The 23306-nt window shown below is 38.8% G+C and overlaps 1 protein-coding gene across 2 annotated transcripts in view; it reads right to left on the reverse strand.

Moving 5' to 3' along the window:
• Nucleotides 1-1601: 1601 nt before the first annotated feature.
• The window catches only part of rngtt (RNA guanylyltransferase and 5'-phosphatase), a 69775-nt gene continuing 48070 nt past the window's right edge, over nucleotides 1602-23306 (reverse strand). For both annotated transcript variants that reach the window (XM_029496889.1, XM_029496888.1), the window contains 4 exons: nucleotides 18331-18431; nucleotides 13693-13759; nucleotides 6286-6409; nucleotides 1602-3698 (listed from right to left, as the gene is read on the reverse strand). In XM_029496889.1, the coding sequence (XP_029352749.1) occupies nucleotides 3532-3698; nucleotides 6286-6409; nucleotides 13693-13759; nucleotides 18331-18431 (459 nt within the window). In that variant the 3' untranslated portion in view covers nucleotides 1602-3531. The remainder of the gene's footprint in view (nucleotides 3699-6285; nucleotides 6410-13692; nucleotides 13760-18330; nucleotides 18432-23306) is intronic.

Consider the following 23306-nt stretch of genomic DNA (forward strand, 5'->3'; position numbering starts at 1 on the left):
GATGGACAGATGGGCAAAGGCCTACCTGGGCACTAACCTACACAGGTGACATCATCTTCTCTTTTCACTTTAACCAGAAACAACTGTTAGTCTGCTTAAAACAAACAAACAAACAAACCACTGTCTACCTGTCAGACCTCTCCACATATCTTCAACTCCCCCCAGCCGCTTTATTTCATAAGAAATGAGCCATTTACTTATTGCTCTTTAGTGAACCTACAATGGTTCAGCTAAGAATGTTACCATGTTCAGGAATTTGGTTAGGAAGTACAGAAATATTTATTTCTATTTCCCTGTTATATATATTTTTTGAAAGCAGCTCACCATTCACTTAATATTGATACATATTAGTACCCACTGTCTCTAAAAAGTGTAATAATTCACTTGGTGTGTTTCTGGTTAAAATTAATACTATCATGTTGAAAAAAAGAAAATATCCTGAAATGTGTCTCATTTTAATTAGGGTTAGGGAATTTGTAGCCATTACTTAATATGAACTTGGAAATATAAATATGTATATTTACTTGAGAAGAGAAATTAGAGGGATTCCAAACCACACTTGAGTGTACATGGCAGAAGATGAAAGAAATGGGTTCATCATAAAAGTGCAAGTCTAGTATTTTGTCTTGAGAATTTACTGTGTATTAAGACAAATTGTATTGTTGCTTTGTGAAGACAATAAATAATGTCACATAAATGGTTTGGTGAAAACAAAAAAGAATGTTGATTGTAGCTCTATAGGAACCCCATCCCTGCAACTGGGATCACAGAGATACAGAGAATCTCATAAATGCATTATTCAAAATGCAGATAATATTGAGATGATAATGGCCTTCAAGTTGTTTCTGCTGATTTAACATCTTGGTGGAGGTTGCCATCTCACAGTCTTCAACACTTGAACCAAGAAAGTGAGAGCCTCATAATCTCGCTCCACCACCTGGGTTTACGAAAACACACCAAGTGTGCTTACACATACAGATATATGCAGTCGAATCATACCTGCTGCCTGCCTGCTGCACTCAAGGACACAAATACACCCAGAAAAAAATATTTTTGATGTTCTTGGATCTTCCTTTTTTTTTTCTTCTGTTTGTTTTCTGATGCAGATACCACTGCAAAGAAAGGCAGTTTTTCCAAAGGGGGTTTGGAATAAAACAGGTTTCGGTTAATATCAGATCAGGCAGCCAGTAGCTCACTTTGGAGAGGATGGCTGATGAATTTAAGTGAATAGACTTTCAAAAGGGAAAAATCGGTATTAATGTGTCTGCTGAGGCATGCACCTGCTGCATGACAGCGGCGTTGTCTCAGTGGCAGCAACCTTCTCGACAAAAAAGGTGAGCAGTGCTTTGATGAGAATCAGCCAGCTTTCATGTGCAGCCAGAGGGGAAGAGAGCCCAGGAAGTACAGCTCATATATCTCTGCTATAAGAACAGTCGCCTCAGGCACCAACAGACAGTAACTTAAAACGCACACAATCGAACAGGCTCAGTTGGTTTACTCCACTGACTTGGATTCATTTCCAAACTCCAGATTTAAACTCCACACTGTATGACGAATCACTGACATCACCCTAACCCTAAAATAAGCACCAACTCTGACTATTGAATCTAAAAATGAAGCTTTATACTGCAGGAGTGCAGAAACACAGATTTTAACAAACTTTCAACAACAAAAGTTTGCAACACACTTTTAGTCGACAAAAAAGAGAAATATTACCTCAAAAAAACAAAAAACAAAAAACAATAAATATAAATAATGAAGACACTATTTCTCTCTGATTACAGTCTCAAGAAAACCAAGAAATGCAATCCCCTGTACAACCCATATTACAGTTCTGCTGCATGTCAGAAATGCAAAGTAAATAATTTCTACAAACAATGTAGTGGGTGAACAGTGCAGATGGGTAGCAATCCTAGCAACAGACAACTAATGTGGGCAAGAAAAAATAAAAAATCTAATGTTCCCTGGCAACAAGGTTTTCCAATGGCTTTAAAATAGTGAAACAAAGTGTGTTAAAAGATGAGATAAAGGATTTTGATTGCCCTTCCCTTCTCAGGTAGGTCAGCGGTTAACAGTAAGGTAGCATGTTTGAGAGGCAGTGGAAATGGTTTCAGAGATGATCCTTCAGTCGAGTATGTGCTCGTTGTGATGCAGGTTCATGTGTTAAAACTGTCAGACATCCTTGGCGAGAGACACAGCGTCTCGTATTTTAAGATGATGGACTGAGAGTTTCTCACATTTCTGTCAGGCGCTGTAGATAGAAGCAGTTGGATGGCTCTGTAACACCCTTTCAGTCTTGTTACCACCAGCTTTACCTGAAGAATTTTACATGTATTCTATTTTACTGCATGAATCCTGATGAGAAATTCAGGAGCATTATTAGGTGCAAACAATTAAATGTTGGTAAACACAGTAGAATAGTCGAACCTCAAAGCAAGAAGGGATTGGGTTCCATCTCCAAGCGTGTATATTTATGCATATTTACGCATATTTACTGTGTTCAGGTTAACTGGTGACTCTGAGTTCCCTCTCTTTGTTCCATACGTTGACCCTGCCTGACAGGAGAGGTGTCCAGGTTGCACCCACTGTCACACAATAACAGCAGGGACTGTCAGGCCACCCTGATGGATAATAGACAGGTCTTGGACAGCGCTCTCCACCCTCCACAACAAACAAACAATTTAGTTACTTGCAATTTAAAGTTTTGAATATAAACTAAAAAGATTTATTCTCGCATGTGTAGCATTACTTCCTATTTTTTTTTAGTCCTTTGTAGTTGGTTTGCAGGGACTGTGTGATCATTTTGTCATTTCCCCGCCCCTAGTTTGAAAACCCTAGTTTACACAGATGGACTCCATTTGGGCTCCTATCAAATGAATAACAGGAAACCAGACTTGATGTGTTTGAGCTCATTCTTGATATGAAATCATTTGGACACCTCTGACAGCATTAGAAGCAAAATTAATAACTAAACTGAAGCCAAAAGCAAACCCCGTGTAGCTTTTTGCTAATCTGGAAGAGATATCTGATTTTATGTTGCTTCCTGTTTTAAATGCATTCAGATGAGAGAATGAGCTTTGATTATGTTTACTCTTTCTTGAGTACAAATTAAGGAACAAAATGAGAAAACACAAACAATGTTGGCATTGGCAGGTGTTATTTGTAGCTGTAACAATGCCCGTGTTGGTAAATACCAATTAGCTCAGTAAAAAAAAAGAAAAGAAAAAAGATAAATAGGAAAACAATACAAAACAAAACAAAACCTAAGCTTCATGTTTTTCCATTTTAATAAGAACACCAGCAATTAAAGCTACAGATAAGTCTACAAATCAAATCCATGATGTTGAGGCAGTCAGTGAAATGTCTCCGAGGTCCTTACATGTACAGGCTGATAAAGCAAATGTGCTGAGGGAAGAAAGCCTTAAAATGTCTGTTTTCCATTTTGGGAGGCGGGGGGGAGGGGGCATGATGTGGCTGGTGAAGTGGATGTACACAGTGACCATGGGGCAGTCCAGAGCGTTCGGCCATGGGCTACGGGATAGCCCGGTTGGGTCTCTTTGGTGGGGGAGGGGGCATTAGCTCTGAGTCTGGATCTGGTGGATGTTTCCGGTTCTGGGCTTGGACTGCCTGAGCACAGCGGTCAAGATACTCCAGCAGGAAGTCCTTAGTGACGGGCTCCTGGATGCTTTTACACACAGCTGGAAAAAGAAAGCATTAATAGCATTAATAAACACATACTCTAATGGTTCGTTCCACGATTTCAGAAAAAGAAAGAAAGAAATCTAAAAGGCAAGCTTTAAAGTACGTTTCTTTTGATTCCCAATCCCCTCCATTCTGTATTTAATACAAAAGAGCAAAGGCTCTTTGATGGATTTGTCATAAATAGAAACAAAATATTAAACATAAATATCTGCCTCTTGTCATTTATCTTTCTGGTCCAACAATATACAGAGAAAATCTGAATTTTTTGGTCATATTTTGGGTGATTACATCGTGATTAATGCACAGCTTTCCTATGATTAATCAGATTAAAAATTTTAATCATTTGACAGTCCTAATACATTTATTAATACATTTATGCATGTGTGTGTGTGTGTGTGTGTACACAAATATAACACATACACACAGATACACATATACACAAACACTGCTGGCAGCAAAATTAGTTTCAGTCAGCTTAGCATACATAACAACAATAAACTGAGACACCCCTTAACAACAATTATCAGCAACAGTAACACATCAGAGCCCATGTGTCTGTTGATTTTTCACACATTAAAAAGTCAGTGGGGGTGAGGGAAGTGAACTGGCACATTAGAAAAGATCCTTTTTTGAACTTCTCATAAAAGCAAAAACAAAACCAAAATTGTATGTAGTAAACATTGTGCAAGTGTTTCAATTTCAGTTGGAAAGAACAACTAGCTTAACACCTAGCGTAGTAACCAAGACAAAGAGTTGGCACATGATAAAATAAGTACACATATACACATCTAGTAAACAGTTTTGAACATATTATGATTTCATAAGCAGAACTGTCATTGCTGTGGCCAATAGCGTCGTTCCTAGTCTGGTGTGTGTTGACGGACATCAGCCTTGACAGAGACTGCTCTCTCTGAGTGCCCTCCCAGAGAAATCCGTTCCTTCCTTGTCAGTATTGTCACATGAATATTTCATTAAGAGTCTTGGCCACAGTTACGAAGCAGAAGCCAGTCAGACTCGCCAATCACAGCAAGAGCAAATTGAAGAGAAATGCGTCATTGTTGCAGCGGCAGAGGTGACGAGAATTCAACAGTAAAGTGATACCAGCTTCTATTGTTCTGAGTTTTCTCCACCCACCATTAGCAGCACATGTAACAGAATTTTAAACTCTCTAATTGAATGCTTCTTGCTGAAATGCACTCTGGGAGTTGCACCTAATTTATAACTTTATGTTTTTATGAATGTCGGCTCGCAAAGCCTTGACAACGTTGTCAGAGAACCAGAAGTTGTCTTGCAGAGATACACAGATGATACATCCAAGAGAATTTCATGCTGCATCACGTCACACTGTCTCAAGGGAAGAATCAATTGGACTTTCTCTAGCAGAAATAGGGGAGCCAAAAAATTGCTCATCTCCAAGCACAACTCAATTGATAGGTTCATGACCACAGCAACAGCATTTAGATGACTATCTATAACTTTCTAAATGGAACATGATTGTTATCAGCTTTGGGAGAAATGTGGCCTGTCTAGATTTTACATACTGGCTCCGAGGCTGGAAACAACGTGCCTCAGGATATAAAGCTTCATAAGCCAGGACCATCTTTTCTATTTTCTTCAATCGATTCAATCATTCAAGAAATGTATTTTCTCTCTCTCATGCTCCTTATTTTTGTTGCTTCAATTTGTACTTTTATGTTCCTCCTTTTACAGCACTGGATGACTGCTGCACAAACAGGATGAATTCATGTCCTGAACTATTATTTTAGCATTTCTTCTGGATAGTTTCTTTGTTTTGCGACACTTCAAGAAGTCATTGCAGCAGTGTAATTTTTATAGACCATTCAGAAATAACGTATTCAGAATTTAAACTAGAGTTAATCGAGTTGATTTTCTTATATCAAACTGTGAAGCTAAAACGATTTTTTAAAAACAAAGCTACTCCATTACAAACTTTATAGAGTTCTACAGAAACTTCAAATTCAACATTTAAAGCATGAAGCTAAATTAACACGTAATTCATATTACACAGTCATTTAAACAGCACACATTTTTACAACACATCTAAGCAAGATGTGTTGATTACGTTGCTTCAGCACCCTAAAGGCTTTTTTAAAAATATATTTAAAGCAGCAATAATTCATATTTTTTGTCAATCTGAGTGAGCTGTAAACACAAGTCATCACCACTTGTTTGCTTCTTTACACATTCAGCAGCTATAAGGAAACATTATCACTCCTTGGAGTCCTGTGTCCAATACTGACTCTCCTTAGCTCTGTTTTATCTCTAGCAGCTCTTTAGGGGAAATATTTCTCTCTTTCTTTGTTTTGGCTGCCTGCTGTTTGGTGCTGGGAAGGTTGTTTGCAGTGGTTTTATTAGAGCTATTTCTGGTAAAAACAGCTGCCTGCCTGAACTGATGAAACAAAACAAAATAATATATATCTCACAGATCTGCAGGTGTGTAGCTGTTGGTAAACCCTTCCCCACACACATGATGATTTGATCAAATGTGAATAGAAACATAAGATTAAAAAGCTGAGGGGCTGTCGTTCATTTGAATGAGATAAATCGAATTGGAAGTCTTACCGATGGCTGTATCGTAGGAGTTGGGGAAGCTCTTGTCCACCCTCTGCCTCATGAACACCCAGCTGTTGTTGGCGAAGGTGCATTCGATGATCTTGTTGTCATACTGTTTCAGCTCTTTAGTGGCCTGTGCAGATAAAAGCAAAAGGAGGATCGTACTTTAACAACCCAGTCACATAAACACCAGTGTATTCTATTAATCCTATGTGGTATTTATCTGTATTCAGAAGCTGAGGTGGTGGTGCTTTTATTGGATTTTACTCTCAGATAGTGCTGTGTTGACTAGTACATGTGGATACTACGTCAAAAGTGATACGGAAATACTTAAATAGCTTCCCTTTTTCTATTAGGACTTAACAGTGGGCACCAACAGTAGCAGTTAAGAGGCAAGATGAGGCTCAGAGGTGAAAGGTTGAAAATGCAATAGTTTAAACTTAAAGGAAAAACAGCTGCAGGGACTGATGTACAGCAGCATGACAGACTAAATGAGGAGCTCAGCCTGGTGGATTAAACTGCTTCTAGCACCAGCAGGAAACACATTTGTTTCACATTTTTGCCAAACAATAAATAGAATGCTAATATTATATTCCTATTAAAATCTGCAATACAAACACTGTACAATTAAGACTCCAAAACAAAATCCATTCAACTTTGAGGAATTAGAATGAAATTGATTTGTTTTGCCAGAAGTCCAAACCCAAATATCATTTCCAGACATTTAATGTGACATTTGAGAAACTGGAAGCATCAACTATTTGATATTGTTGCTGCCTCCATCAGCACAAGTGAAACCATAATCAGTATTGACAATTTATGCTTGTGGAGGGAAAAAAAACAAAACAAAACAAAACAAAAAAAAAAAAACACCTGTATAAGTATTAGAGAGTTTTTGTTTTTTTTAAGTCTGGCACACAAAATGTGTAAACATCAGCAACAAGAATTACTGAGAAGTGACCTCAGAAACGGTTCCTATTTGCAAATACCACCCAGTAATGATGCATCTCATTATTAAAGGAATGAGGAAAGCAAAAAATGTCATCAAAAAAAAAAAAAAAGAAAGACTATAGTAATGAGAGGAATTTAAAAGATAAGGATTGGATGGATTTTCCTTCCAAGCAATGCTGCTGATGGATTTAGGCAAAAAAACTGGAGCATTCGTACGCAAACACAGATACTGGCACAGTCTAAGTGGCTGCATCTCTTTGATGAATTTCCCAACAAAGCAGAGCAACAGCAGTTCCTGCTCATCCCACTGAGCTACAAGGGATCACTGGCTTATTACATCACATTCTGCTTTGAAAACAAAATCAACTTTACACACTCGGAGCACTAGCACTGCTGCAGTATATAAGAAAATGGCACACGATGCTGAAGATCAAGTATGAGTCAAAGAAGACATTTGAGCATCTGTTGTTTATTTTGTCGAGGGACTGTGTCTCACTGAGAGGATTCTCAGAATTTGGAAAACGTAAATCCCAAAGCTGCTGGGACCAAAAAGCTGCAGGGAAGCAAAAGTGCTGGTGGACTCTGAAAGAAGAGAGTACAACCACAGGAGTCACTATTTAGCACTCGTCTGTGATTTTGGAGGCCATTTCAAATAAAATTTCCTGGAGGAATTGTGGACAAAAAGGCTGAGCTGCGGAGTTCAGTGTGAACACATGACCAGCAGCAAAGGTCAGACTTTGAGCACTGCTGCCAAGAAAGTATCAGTGTTTGGCGAGTCTGACAAATACAAAGTAAGAGCTTGTCTGATCCTGTAGTGTGGGGCATCTGGGCTCACAGCGGGGGTTGGAAATCACACAGGAAGCAAGAAAATGTGTGAGAAAAGAAGACACAAAAAAAGGAGAGAAGGAGAGAGAGAGAGAGAGAGAGAGAGAGAGAGAGAGAGAGAAAATCTGGATTCTGGCTTTCTTTTGATGACCTCGAGAAGAATTTGTAACTCAGTCACGTTACATATTCCAGATTTGTCTCAAAAACAACTGGCTTTGATCTCAGTTTGAAAAGACATACAGCACATTATTGAGACTGTAAATTAAACATTTTGTTTTTCTGGCGAAGAAGAACGGACAATCTGTTGCATCACAATCTGCAAGCTTTCTTAAAGCTCGACACAGCAAGCTGCCAGAAAATGGGGAAGGGCAGTACAGGCAGGCGGGACGCGCTGCTACAGGCTGGGATCTCTTCCTGCTGGTAGGGAGTGACATGTTGGCTGCCATTTTTCATCACCACTTGGTGCTTAATCCGTCCAAATCTAACTCATTATGGCAGCACACATGTGCCTCCAGTTATCAGGGACTCTGCGAATTGAACTCTTCATCAGCTAGTGTTGCTCTAATGCAGAGGAGATAAGCTCAGTCCTTGTCCTTAATATTCCAAAAGAGGGATCGGAATTTATTCAGGAATTGGTAATAAGGTTTGAAAGGGTACAAACTGGTGCAACGTTGAAAGAACTTGAGCGGCCACATTTACAGGCACACTGTGTCTACTTCACTTTTAACACACTGAACAATTCTAAAAGGGAACAAAAATATTGTTATCAGAGATTGTTGTTATTCTGTTGTAGTGCAGCGCAACAAATAGCAACTGTTTTGTTAAGAGGGTTGGCAAATTCAAACAACAATAGTCCAAACAACTACGGTTTTGACAAACAGACTCATGCCTGTTGTAAGATGTAAAAACATAAATTGTTCCATCATCTGATAATCTCACCTGAATCTGACTTTGATTTTAAAATGATTACATCCCAGACATATGTTTTGGGGAAGATATAATACATAATTAAATCATCATAAAAATATGTAGATTAAAAAAAATATTGGTTGAATTGGCTCTAGGCCTTTTCCCCACCAGACCTAAACAACAACATGATCAGACCCTGAAACCAACGAAGTTAAATGGAATTCAGCTAATTTACAGTTTTTATTAACACCAGGGCTGTCACGCTGTGAAAAAAGACTTACTGTGGTATATTGTTGTTGCTTCAGGGTTAAGCCTGGCTATCAGCAATTATCTAAATTTGATGGATATTTGTTTGTCACTCTTAGTAAAATCATTTTATTTTTGACTCTTACAGTTTAACTTTTCTTGTGAGCACTGCAGTAGTACACTATGAAACTTGATACTTTTATAAGATAAAATGTTTTCACCTTCTCCCACCACTGGTGATATTATGGTTATATCATGCAAAAGTCCAGCAGATTAGAAGCACTAATGATATTTGGAGAGGGCACCTTGATTCCAGCATAATTAGTCTACAATTCAAGAACACTTTTAATCAGAAAATTAGAAGTTTTGTGGATCATTCCCAGCAAATATATGGATCCCAATTCTGAGCACCCAAACCTAAATTCTATCCAAAGAGAGGGAAGACAGAACATGAAGCAGGAAAGCATAAACTAAAACCAATAAAACCAACAATATCAACAACAATGATTTATAACTTCTGACCTGGGCAGCCAGCGCACAACAAAGACACTAACACTTGCTTCTTTATCAAATACTGGAATCTGTGTGGGCTGTTGTGTGAGGACACTGTGCTACTCTTTATTATTGAACTTTCACAGCGAAAGTGACACGGGCGAGTAAACATCCAAGGTTTGAATCTTCTTTGAAAAGCTTTTTTGTTTTCTGACCCTGCTTTTGTTTCATTCTAGACTTAATCAGAAGCATCCCCGAGGTCTGCGACGTGGCAGCACTCAGGTCCATTTTAATAATGAGAAACTCGATGAAAGAATATCTAAGCAGAGTGGGGACGCAAAAGCTCGAGCATGAACACACACTCCCTCAGACGGAACAACGAGGCTGCTGTAAATTCTAAAAACCAATGTTCAGAATACATTAGATCTCCGCCATCCAATAATATCACCACCTACTTAAGTAGACAAAGCTCAGCTAAATGACAAATGTGTGAATAGTAAAGTGAAAACAGTTGCTGCAATTTTCTACGCTATGATTACTAAAGATTGCACCTATACGTGGCCTGCACGCACACTACCAGTCAAATGTTTGGACGCACTTTCTCTTTCAAATGAATAGGAAAGTGTGTTTAAACTTTTGACTGGCAACGGCTTGGCAACTCCTCATGAACCCATCAAATGATGTCGACATCTCTAGTGAATATATATTTGACCTGTCATTATCCCACGCATTCAGATTGGCTCGCAAATCAGGACTAAGGAGTACCTCAGTGGAGAGAAGGGAGGTTATGCTGTGCAGCAGGGACAAATAATGGGAAACCAAGCAAACACAGCACCACAGACTAACAACAAAATGCATAAACCTCAATCACATGACTCTGAGAATGGTGCTTTCACTTTGTAGCTCAACTTGTAAATTGTTGAGCAGCATGATTCAGATTCACCTACTGATACCATTCATAGTTTCAGAGTATTTTTTAGCTTTAATAACAGACACAGTGGGGCTTGAGGAAGAGAGGAGGATGTCGTGCATCACAGGACAAGGGCTTGGACTAGAACCCGAGCCGCTGCAGTACTACACCAACTGAGCCACCGGTTTTGCTCCATTTGGTTTTTGTTTTAAGCCCCACATATGAACTAATTAACAAGAGCTGTGGGCAACAAAAGTCTTAAGCATCATAGGTTAAAAAATTTAAGTTAAACTTCAATTACCAAGTGCCACTGCTGATTACACAGTAAAATACTTGGTCTCCCGCTCACTTTGTGATGGGCATGGAGTCAGACAAATTGGGGAAATCATTGAGGGTAAAAGCAGTCAGAGGCATTTCAGCACTCAGGAGGTGGTAGGCAAGGCTGCCAAACTCTCACCGCTTCATCAAAGCCACCAGTCTTTGACAGAGAACTGCTCTCATCTCTGTCTCTGATGGCTGCATCTGTCAGGCACCGCTCATATTATTTATGATTAGTGAGCTCGTCTCACAGGCCACATATAGCTCTGCACAGGCAGCCCAGTCCATGAGTGTGTGGATCTGGACAAGAAATCAGCCATCATTTACATAAAGTTCTAGACAATTCTACCTTTTCTACAAGTTACACCTGGAGGAAAATTGAGCCTCAGGAGCACTGAAGACTCCTCTTGTTCTTAGGCACTATGGATTTTAACAGGAGAGGAAATCTGTGACTTCTTGGGTGTGAATCTTTGACACTGTCAGGATTTAATCTCAATTGTTGGCATCATGACTCAGTTAAATCAATTCATGATAAAAAAAAAAAAAAAAAAAAAAAAGTTTTTTTTTTTTTTAACTCTTATCTTCTGTTTAATGTTACTGAACCACACGTCACAACATTGTGTTCATAATTAAATCATACTATAATGGCAGTTAAGCTAGCTCGTTCTGCCTGGGAAAAAAAAAAAAAAAAGCTGAAGAAATGTGTGTTTGAGTAAGCTGCTCTTTTTTGAACCTCATTAACTTGGAAGCCTCAAAGTGTTCTCTCCCTGCATGAGAGAGATGAATGTAATTTACTGACCAACATGACAGGTTAAATGTTTCGTTCTGGAGTAATGGGAGCTGTGTTGTTGTCCTGAAGAAGTGGATACCGTTGATTTCCCTTTACAAAATGCTTGAAGTTATTTTCTTCGCATTTTTTAAGACCTCCAGTGTGTGTTGGTATTGATACATTTTATGTTGCATCAACAGTACGTCATCAACTAATAATTGGTTTGTGTGAATCGATTTAGAATTAAAGAAAATAAGAATCGTGATTTCATTGTGACTAATCTTTCTCCCACCACCTGGTAACTCTAAACTTAACCATCCTATTTATATTTAAAGGACTTGCACATTCCCGCAGGTGTCACAGTAAGAGTCACTTGGAAGTCGAAGAAGAGTAGCAATCAAGCGACATAAATGAAGACATATTTTTTACACGTCACAAAGGGAGGGTCACAGCTTACATTTTTAGAAAAGAGAGCATTGGTATTCAAACGATATTAAATATCTTATACCCTGAGATATGGTTTTAATCAAAAAGCAACAAGTCTGACTTATTCTTGGAAAAAAGAATCAAGAAAAAAAAAGGAAAGGCTTTGGAGGGCAACAAGTACCAGCAATCATACACTGTGAAATATTTCATGCTTTTGTCCAATTTTGGTCTAATATGTTATGCTTTTAAAGTGTTTGTAAGCACAGGAAGATGTATCTATGGTCTAACAAAAAAACAAACAAACAAAAAAACTCTCAACAACGTTTTACACTTGGATGTTCCTCAGGTCTCTGGAGCTCTACACATTTCTTTGATATGCTTTGATTAACAAATATATCCAGAGATTACTTTCATAATCAACCCATCTTCAGGAAATGCTCATGAAGTCTAGAAATCATCTCAACAAAAGCTCCTGACTCAGCAATAAAACTGGTTTCATGACGATTACACCATTTTCTGATTATAGAAAATGATTTTGATTAGATTTTTTTTGTAAGCAGCTAAATGTGTGTAAATTCCACTGAATGCTGCAGTTGAGTATGCCTCAAATTATGTCTAGTGGACATGTCCACATTTCTAACATGCCCAGGAGCAAGGCTATGAATATCAAAAACTGTTGTTGGGCAGCCTCTGCGGAGGTAGCTCTAGATGTCAGATATATCAGGGACATGTTATATAAAGGCAGCCAAAATCAAAAGTTGCCATGTCCTGTGTTAACAAGCAGTTATGTCTTTTAATATTCACACGTGGACTGAAAAATATTTCACGCCAAAAACAGAGAGGTTGAGGGAAGATGACCTCAGGGCTGCATAGTTTTTACTCTGTCTCCATGAGATGAGAGGCAAACAGTTGTTTCAGAAGAGAACTCAGGTCAAGTATGGGAACTTGGTACAACAGTGACAACAAATCAGGAAAGACATCGAGAGAGAGAAAAAAAAAGGCAAAAAACCTTCTCCAATGTGGTGCAAAGAGATGTGTTGATTGCAATTGATGGTAACTCAATATTAAATAAAAAAGATCAAAGTACAAGAGGCTGGATATCCAAATGCTCAACTTCTGACAGCTGACTGGAATTAATTAGTAAGCAAGGCAGTGTTTTCAATTTAAAGGACAAATTGACAGCAGGGGTCGATGTAGAAAGGGTATTAACGTGTTGCTTTACCAGATTCATTTGTGAAAATATGATAAAATGCATCAATGCCACAGGAAATAAGGCACCCAGGTGTGTCTCTAATTAAGACCTGGTCCTCTGTGGTAAAAAAACACCACCACCCAGGCTGCTGTTGGGGAGTATTTATATAAAACAATTATGATGAAAAGCAACAGAGCTACCAAATACTTTATCTCATGTCAAAACAGGTGATGAAACACAAAGTGCCAAATGTGCACTTTTATAATTTGGCAGTGTGTGCCAAAAAACCAAAGCCCCACCCCCTGTGCTTTTTCAGCTTTCAATGACAATGAAATCAAAAAAAAAAAAAAAAAAAAAATTCCACATCTATTTTCTCACCTTCATCGTTGCAAAGGGCCTGTCATAGTTGCCGACGTAGAGCAAGCCGACAGTCTGTGTAAGCAGCCTACAAAGACAAAAAAAGATCATGGTTAACACCTTCAGCACAGGATCTCAACACAAGAGTGGTAACAGCGGCGCAAATAAATCACTACACCACTTCCAATTCTCCAGCTAGTAACAGCACGGCAGAGATGTGAGATTACACCCATATGAGCCCATCTGTCTCTTTGCGCAGCTTTATGTTTCCAAAGTTACAGGGACATATAAAATACGGCCACGTTTAGGTGTCCGCGGCAATAAAAACTCTGTGCAGCATTTACAGAGGCCGAACACGAGGCCTCAGCACAGTTAATGCAGACAGTCCTGGGGACAATATATATTATTTCAGACCTTGTGCTGTTTCATCTCACCAGCAGATTTCTTTATTCTTCTTTTTTTTTTTTTTTCTAAGATGTCTTAATACCAGAGTGCTCAGGCGCTCCACCAAAAACTCCCCCCATGTGCCCACAGAAATGTCATGTGTGGATAAAGACACTAGTTTCATATTAGTTAGCTGTTTTTAGAACGGAAATAAGGGGGGCTACTGAGCTAAACTGATGGCTAAACTACAGCGTGCACCTCATTTGGAGATTGGAGCTGAAATCAGAGACCATCTTTCCATCCATCCCAGCCCCCCCGCCCGTGTCATGATGTAATGATAGTTAGCACAAGCAGAGAGGAAGCAGGAGTAGACATTAAGAGAGCCAAACAGCCATGCAGTGATGGACACTGTTCCGACCTCAGAGTGCCAAGTCCATTCCCGACATTATTTCTATTAATAGTCAAGTGTATAGCGCTCAAAGCAAGAAAGTTGTACTGCTGATGATACAGCTTTCTTAAAAACAACAGTAACATGAGAGATTTTACCAGAAGTGGCAGAAAGGATGGGGAAACAGTGTCAGAGAGCTCTCACATCAGGCTGCTCCAGAGGAACAGATTCTTTTGTTGTTGTTCACAAGCTGTTTTACGATGCTAAGCTGTTTGTCTGCTCAAAGCCTGAATGTTTGACGTCCTTGTGGAACCTGCTGTCTTAAATGGCACTGCAATTTTTCTCAGAGTTGGGGTCAAAGGAATTCTGTTAAAATGAGAGAAACAGCCAGAACAAAAAAGTAGACATTTTTCTCTCTCTTTTATTTTTGAGTAAAAACAATAAAGAAGCTGTAAATGTCAGCACATTCTCAGAAACACAAGCAATCAGATTTGCAGCAGTTGTAATGGTAATTTAATTGATTTATAAATCCATAAAATCAGGCCACTATAATGTCAAAGAAACAATGAGGACTGTTAGAAAAAAGCCACTGTACGGGTGTAGACTGTCACAGTTCTCATAAAAGTTAAAGAAAATACAACATTAGTGGAGCATTTCAGTGCCCTCATCATCTCTTACTTTGGAAATTCTTGGCTGCTTCTACAGTCTCTTTGAATCAATCTCCTCCTTGGCAACAACATGGCTATGACCAAGACCAAGTAAAATAATCTGATTTGATTAATAATCAATAAAGCAGCCTCTTCAACATAATAGTTTCCTAAATAATCCATACATGCTTTAGTATGAATTGGGGGAAAATTACTTCATTCTTATTTCTAATTAAATCGATTATTTGTATTTGCTCTTACGTGTAGCCGCCCTGGGTGGACTGGTTTATTTTGACTCAGTCCCCCCACACACATATACAGAAACACTCACAGTCCTGATGACGTTAATGCTCACTAATATACCAAGTTTGTATTAATCACCTGCAGTGCCCAACATGTTCAATGCTTTCTCCTGTTGGAGTAATGTTTGCCAACACCCACAAAGCCCAGCTGTTTTAGGACGTTCGTAGGTCTCTCATAAAAAAAAAATAAATTGCACAGCATTGTCATCCTCAGTGGGAATAAACAAGCTCAGGGCTGAGTGCCACCGAGCAGTTGGGAGTTGGGAAGTTGGGAAGTATGTTAGTATCTCTCGGGTTTTCTGGCTCTGCGTTTGTCTGTGGGGAACCATAAAGTGCCTTTTCATTAATCCTGCTGCTGTTTGAAGAACTCAGATGTGGAACTCTTACTTCTTTAGGATGCAACTACTACCTTGTGGAACATTTTTCCATAATACACATTTGTAAACTTGAAATAAATGTTGAAGAATACAGAGGTTGATTTGTGGTTTTGGTATTTGAATGCACTGGCTGGATGAAAATAAAATTGCAACATTACTCTTAACTCAACATTACTCGCAAACTGTAGCCGTTAAGAAGCATTTTGTTGCAAATGAATATCAATAGTAATGAATTATAATGACACTAAACTCTAGCTAAATAAATGAACCTAGTTCAACAGTGGAAAATTGTATACAATATTAAAATTCATGAAATGACTATGCCGGCATTTAATAACACACTCCCTGTAATATTATGCCAGTTGGATCCATCTAGGTCACTGAGGTGCCATCTCCAGAAATTTTTGTGTGTTTACAGAGAAATCCATTGATGAGGGTTCAGAGTCCAAAGTCAGGCTCCCTGTTTGTTCTGCAGAAGCCTTCATATTTGTACTGACAGCTGAAAAGCGGTGGAGGCTCCCCTTGACATCGCTGGCCCCCTCACTGGCAATCAGACTACGAGTGCAGTGAATGTCTTCCCTACCCAAAATGTTTACACCAATGTTTGCATTTTAAAATTTGAGGTTACAGAATTACTCCATCTTAAAGAAGCCTGGGGGAAGTTAGAAACCTTGACAAATGATCTGTGGAAATAACCCTGCTAAGATCCTCTTAATGGACAAACAAATCTGCAAGAAACAGAAATGGAAGGAATTGGAGCAATCAGTAAGGAGCCAAAAAAAAAAAATCAACGGGATTGCATAGATGAAATGTGAATGAATTTTCCAAAAGGATTTATCTTGCGTTTTTCACAAAGTGGCTTTGATACTTCAGCAGTCAAAAGGATGAATACCTGACTGCAAAGTTTGAATCGTATTCTGTACATGGATTGGGATGTTGTCATGACGCTTGAGTCAAAACAATAGAAAGAGCAGTAACAAGACACTTGGTCACAGAGACACTGGTCTCTGGAGAGCCAATCCAAGGCAGTCAGACATTCCCATTCCCCTTTTCAGGGTCCCTAAAGTCACCATGCAGCTAATGAATGACGATGTAACAATTAGCCATTGCCTCTTTAGGAAGTATGCTGGCTCTAATTATCCCCCGTTTCAGATACCTACACAATACTCAGGACTGTTCAACGCTTTTTTAAATTACATCAACTTTTTTTATTCTCCTCCCCTCCACTATTCCAGCCACACAATAATCACCGCCTGCCTCGGTGCCTGCTGTCAGAGAAGGTAATAAGACTTGCACAGCTGCATGCCAGAGGTACACGAAGACATACTCAAGGATTGATGTTGTGGGCTGACGGATAAACAGTTACCTCCTTGTCCATCTTTTTCTCACACTCAGACAGTAACTAAGGAGAGAAGATCTGAAGAGCGAGCCTCTTCCTCACATTCATCTTTTGGGGAAATGTGTGAGCGTTCTCAAATGGCAACAACAATAGTCTGTATTCTCCTATGCAAAGGGAGGAGTCAAGAAGACGACCAGCCGAGATGCTGGCTGGCTCTCCAGTAAGATGAGTGACCGTGCCCTGCGGTGCTCCTCTCAGTCTGTTGCTGTTCAACGAGTGGCAGGCTCACAGCTAAAAAGCTGGGGGAGTCTCTTAGGTCACCTGGGTCTCAGGAGAAAATGCAGTATGACCAGAGAGCTGACAGCTGTGGGTATGTTTTCTCACACTGAGACAGTACTCAGAGGGCGAGTCGCAGAAAAGTGCACAGAGCAAAGAGAAGTGCATTGTGTGTGGACAGAAAAAAAACTGAGCCAGCTCTGTGTGACTGTAAATGGTAAATAGTCTGCACTTTCATAGCTCTTCTCAACATTAAAACCCTAAATGTTTCACAATTTTCCAGTCATCTAGCCACATAATACAATAATTGTTGAAAAACCTATAGACACTGTGATATGAAATGTTACTGAGAGTTCATACAATGTTGACTATGTTAATCATTTTATTCTAACCTTTGTGAATTAATAGTAATGACAAAGTGCACCTATCAAAAATAATTAAATTTAGAGTTGATGAAGACACAAGATGAAAGTTAAGATCTAATTACAGCAGGAAATCAATTTGCCTTTTCCAAGTATAGAATTGTTTTTCTGCAGAATTGTGATGTCTACGAGGATGAAGGGTAAGAGGGAAACTGGCGGTTGAATAATTTATACACAGGATAAAAAAAAAAATGTAGGGGATAGGCACATGTTGGGCCACTGCAGCTGTGATATTTCTGAAAAATGTAGGTGATGATGGTGGTTAGAGCAATTTGCAGAATGAGGCAACTTTAGTGGCAGAGAAACAGAAAAAAGAAACGCGTGGAAAAAAAAATTAAATAAAAAGGAACACGACAGAAAAGATGAATGTCAAAGAAATGTTTTGCATTTCTTTGAAAAACATGCTTCACACATTGAAACTGCACATGTATATGTGCGTGTCTGTGTGACAATGCATGTGTCACAAAATGATAAAAGCCATTAGAGGCATGAAGAAGAGCGTTTCCCTGGCAACAGTGTCTTACCCTTCTCCTCCAACTTTGGTGATCTTCAGACGAAAGTCCACGGAGTTGAGATTGGGAGGCTTCCACTTCAGAATATCATCACACCTGCCGGCCTTGTATCTCTGCAGGGACAAAAGAAGAAGATGTGCTGGGGTTAACAAATTTGAAAACCACTTTATTCTAAAAATAGTTATTTTTAACAACCCATAACACAGTAGACTTAATAGAGTGATTTATGAGCTGAGGAGCATTACTCAGGAATAGTTTATGAGGTGAGAAACCCTTGAACAAATTAGACTCCATGATTCACTGTTGGTATCTAACTGTGAAGAGCAGCAAGACGTGGAACTGAACAGATTTTAGGTTAAAAATTAGTGTGTGTGTATAAACCGTGTCATTAAATGCAAACACGATACCAACAAAAACAAAAAGAGCTAATTAAAGAATTCGCTCGAGGACTCCATGTTTGAGATGAAATGATTATAAGTGCGAAATTGCATGCTGGGAGCATTAGAATAGACATCTAAATATAATTAGAGACTGAGGTTGATTCAACATGGTCCCATTTCTCCACACCGTTACTACTGTGGTACACTGTGCAGCAACATGTGATGCACAGCAGAACAGAAGGCTGATTATTTTTCTTGACATTTAAGCAAACATTTAACGGGTGCACTGGAACATGGGAAATGTAAAGGCATCACGGCTGGAGGTGGCAACAGATGACCGGACTCTGTCATCTATTCCAACCACAGCAGACAGGATTCTTCAGGAGGACCTGCGCTCTCATGACTAAACAAGCACCTTCAAGATCCGACTACGTAAAGCTCTATGTCAGGACTTAAATCAAGTACCACGACTATACAAAATAAATGAAAAAAGTAAATAATTATTGCATTATAAAACAGCCTGACTCCTCCAAAAACACAAGGCCTAATGCCTGCATTTGGCGAGTTTCTGTGCTTGCTGACTGGCATGAATACTTGACACCAACTTTCCCTAATGGGTTTAAATCGATTCAGGGTCCAGTCCAATATTTAAAATCTTGTATAAATGCACTGTCAGCACTGTCCAAATGTTTAACAATCGAAAGTATTTCAACATGAACAGAGTAATTCACATTAAGAGAAAAATCATCAAGAAGAGCAGCGGTCCATCTTATCACCTGGAATCGTTATCTCACCTTAAGACCAGCTCAGGTCGTCTGTAGTAGGAGCTAATCGGTTGTGTATATTTGCAATGAAGTTGTAAGACCTATACAAAAGTGAAAATCTTTTCATAGACGTGTGTCTCTGGGAAGCAAGATGGCTTTTAATTCTAATCAACTATTAAGAGCTTCCATTCACACACTTCCTGCAGCCTGCTTGTGAGTTTTGGGGATATCAGAACTGCAGCAACAGCTGACAAAGCTTAAACTTACTTAAAAGGATAGATGAGAAAGAAAAGGTCAAAGTGTATTTGAAAACAAATTATATCTTGTTTCAACTATATAAAGTGATTGACCTTGGGCAGGTTGACTTTGTTGTCTTGGTTGCCAAGTGAAAGGAACACGTATGTCGCGTGTCCTATTCCTCTGTCCACTATTGGAGCTCTCAATGCTTCATCCTCCTTTGAAACCAGCACACTGAGGGCAGATCTCTTTAAGAGAGCCTCATCTGGTCTTTTCTTTTGAAAACGTGGGAGTGAACAGAAACATTCTTCAATGCATTAGTTATGCTACAATGCTCAGACGACACATCTAAACAGACTTATTGCTGCTCTAATGTGAAATGAAATACATAAAAATGAAACATACAAATTTGGTTAGTGATGTCTTTGCTCGTCAGTCTCTTCTAAAATCATCTCAATGAGAGCGGACTAACTTATGAAGGCAGAACATATGCATACGTACATGTGTGTTTACTGTGCTTACACAACAGAACATGCACAACTCAAGTAGTTAATGAACAATCAGCCCATAAAAATCCAATGTCCTGAGGTTCTGTTGAGCCTTGTTTATAACTCTGCATGTTAAAATGTGCATGCTACAATTTCAACCAAAGTGAAATTAGCTTTAAATGAATCCAAGCCAGCAAAACCATAGCAACAACCCAATGAAAAGCCAATGAGACGGCAGATTAAATAAACAGGCGACCTTCAAATTCATTCCAAAATGAAGAAGTGCTGCCAGTTGCACTCACGCTTTCATTACAATTGTTAGTCTTGTCAATAAACGATTCCACATAAAAAAACAAGGGTTTCAGTAATGAACAGCAAAACAGACCTCCCAGCTTCACCTTGTATTCAGGAACACATCTCTCATCAATCAAATTTATTTTCATATAACGATGTTCCATTGCATAGAGATTGCCTGCTATTTCAGGTTAGAAAATCAGAGTCTGCTACTTTCAAACTGAGGGGAGGAAAAACTGAGGGCGATGCACAACTTGAAATCAGAAATGTGGCTGTGTAGCTTCTTAAAAAGAGGGATGGTGAGTAAATATAACCATAAATATCCATTCGTCTTTTTTTTTTCTGGATAATGAGATCACTAATGTTGCCAGCTCTAGGCTTGCTAAAATGCACACGACGGAAAGCAGACGCTAATGTTGTAATTTCAAATTTTACACCTCAGGAGGGGTTATGACTGGCTAATTTAAAATGGTTTCTGTGCTGTGTATGAATGTACACTTGTACTTACACTCTATAATGCAGATGAGGTTATATGGTAAATAAAGATTTGTGAAAACAACACAATTTTTATTATTACCTTTTTAAAGTAGTCATTTTGGTTATTTGACATGGAGTTGTATTGGGTACTTATTTTTAATGATTTTAATGATACACTATTTACAGGTTCAGGAGCTATTAAAAATATAGGAAGCATGCACAACTGCGAAATAAGATACCGTGACAGGTGGTGCAAAGTTGGACAAGCCTCCTTTCAGTGAGGTGAGCTTATTTACAACTGAAACACAGTGAGAGCAACTCCATTTTCTTAAGAGCCAAAATTGGGACAAAACGCACACAAAAATGACACCTACAATGTTTGACCAAGCATAACAACATTACATGTGCAGAGTGCACGACAGGTTACCAAACAGTGAGATTTTAATCTATGTTAGAACTGACATCACTTCTTTGTGATTTGCAGAAGGAGATCAAACTGTAGCTCTGTCAGTACAAAGAAATTAACAACCAAGGGAGGGGGAGGAAAAGCACACATGAGAATCTAGGGAAAGAATAGCAAACAGAAAATGTGACAAGTTATTGAACAGCTGCAGGTTGGAGATTTGTTACCCTTTAAAAGTCCAGAAATAGCTGGGTTGTATCTGATCTAATGGAATCTATATTATGCCTGGAAGAAAACGGTCCCTCTCATTTTCACCGTGAAGAGAAGATGGAGAACATGAGACCTGAATAATCACACTCCTGAAGGATTAATATTGGTATTGGAGTCTCTTTTGTGCTTTAAATGGAATATTTTCTCGAACATGGTTATTTTTTTATTTATGTATTTATTTTTGCAAAAGACAAATAAATGGCACAGATTATACACCCTGTCTTGCTTGTTTCTATGATGGACACATTTTTGTATATTCTTTGTTCCTGATTTTGCATAACCGCTGAAAAATATAGAGAACTGTTAACTAAGAACTACTGCAGGATAGAAAAGGACAGAAATTGTAATGTTACTAATCTGAAATAAAAATAAGTATCCAACGCAAACGCTTTAAGCCACTTTGACAGTATCTGCATAGCATTAAATGGCTGATTGTCTATAATTACATACAAATCATTATGATCAAACGTGGTAAAGCTCACAAGTCATATCAGAAGCTGTCCTTACCAAACAAAACCATAATTAATGTAGAAAGTGTAGTACCGAAGGGAAAAGAGCTTCTTTGAGGGTTTGCTTCAAGATAGGTCCTTTGATTAGTGTTTTTTTTTTTTTGTTTTGTTTTTTTGAAGTCTCATTTCAATAACAGCTTTTTGCTCCAAGGCAGACTTATTGTTTAAGTGTGCTGCAGATTACAGACAAAAGGCTGGAAAAGTCCAATAAATCTGTTCCCCAGAGAACAGCTCCCTCTGTTAAAGCCCAGACACTGGCACAGTCCTTTCAGAGTCACACTGACACAGAGTGTGTTTGTGTTTTTCTGAAGGGTTTTGGTATAAAAGTGCAAAATGGTGCATCTAAATTAAACATGAAAGATTGAGATGTATATGTATATATGAGAGATATGGCACACAGATCAGAGCATGAAAAAAAGCCCATATAAAATGATAATAGAGATTTACTGGCCACATAAAATGCCAATGATATGACCTGCACTCGTGTATCTCTGATAATCTCCTTCAATATGATGCAACTTCACTGGACCCAAAACTGATAACAAAAAGGCCTTCTGTATGGACTTGGTTTTTGAGCAGAATTGAAAGAAATCATTTGAGATTGTGTGGCGAATAAGAGATATTCTTCTTTGTACTCTTTGTACCGAGATCACCATCTGGAGTGGTCTCTGATTAGCTATGCTGCCATCTGCGGCAATAGTCTTGTAATAAATTCAAAATCTCTCTTATGCTCCCTCCACAAAAAAACATATTCCAAGGACGCCATGTGTTGGGCGAGATAACGCACACACCCAGTGACTCTGGGCTGCTGAAGTGGAAACCTTTGTGTTAATATAAATGGACCTTCACAGCAGCAAGACGGTCCTGAGATTGACCTGAAAAGCACCCTAATCCCAGTCACATAAGAACAGGTTAACATTGCACTAGTTGGTGCAGAACTCAACAAAATCAATGAAATCAGTGTTACCTGACACACATTTTCATTTATGTGTAGTGTTCTTGATGTGTGTCCTACTGTTGCATCTGATGCAAACTGAACCATCAATGTGTAAGTGATGAATTATTATTTGCAACTAAATAAGTTTGAGGTTGAAACTGAACAAAGATCGTAAGTCTTTGCTCTTTGTGAAGGAAGGAAGGAATTTTCTCTGTCAGTCTGCCTAAAT

The sequence above is a fragment of the Echeneis naucrates genome, chromosome 24, assembly GCF_900963305.1.
Source record: "Echeneis naucrates chromosome 24, fEcheNa1.1, whole genome shotgun sequence".
Lineage (NCBI taxonomy): Eukaryota > Metazoa > Chordata > Actinopteri > Carangiformes > Echeneidae > Echeneis > Echeneis naucrates.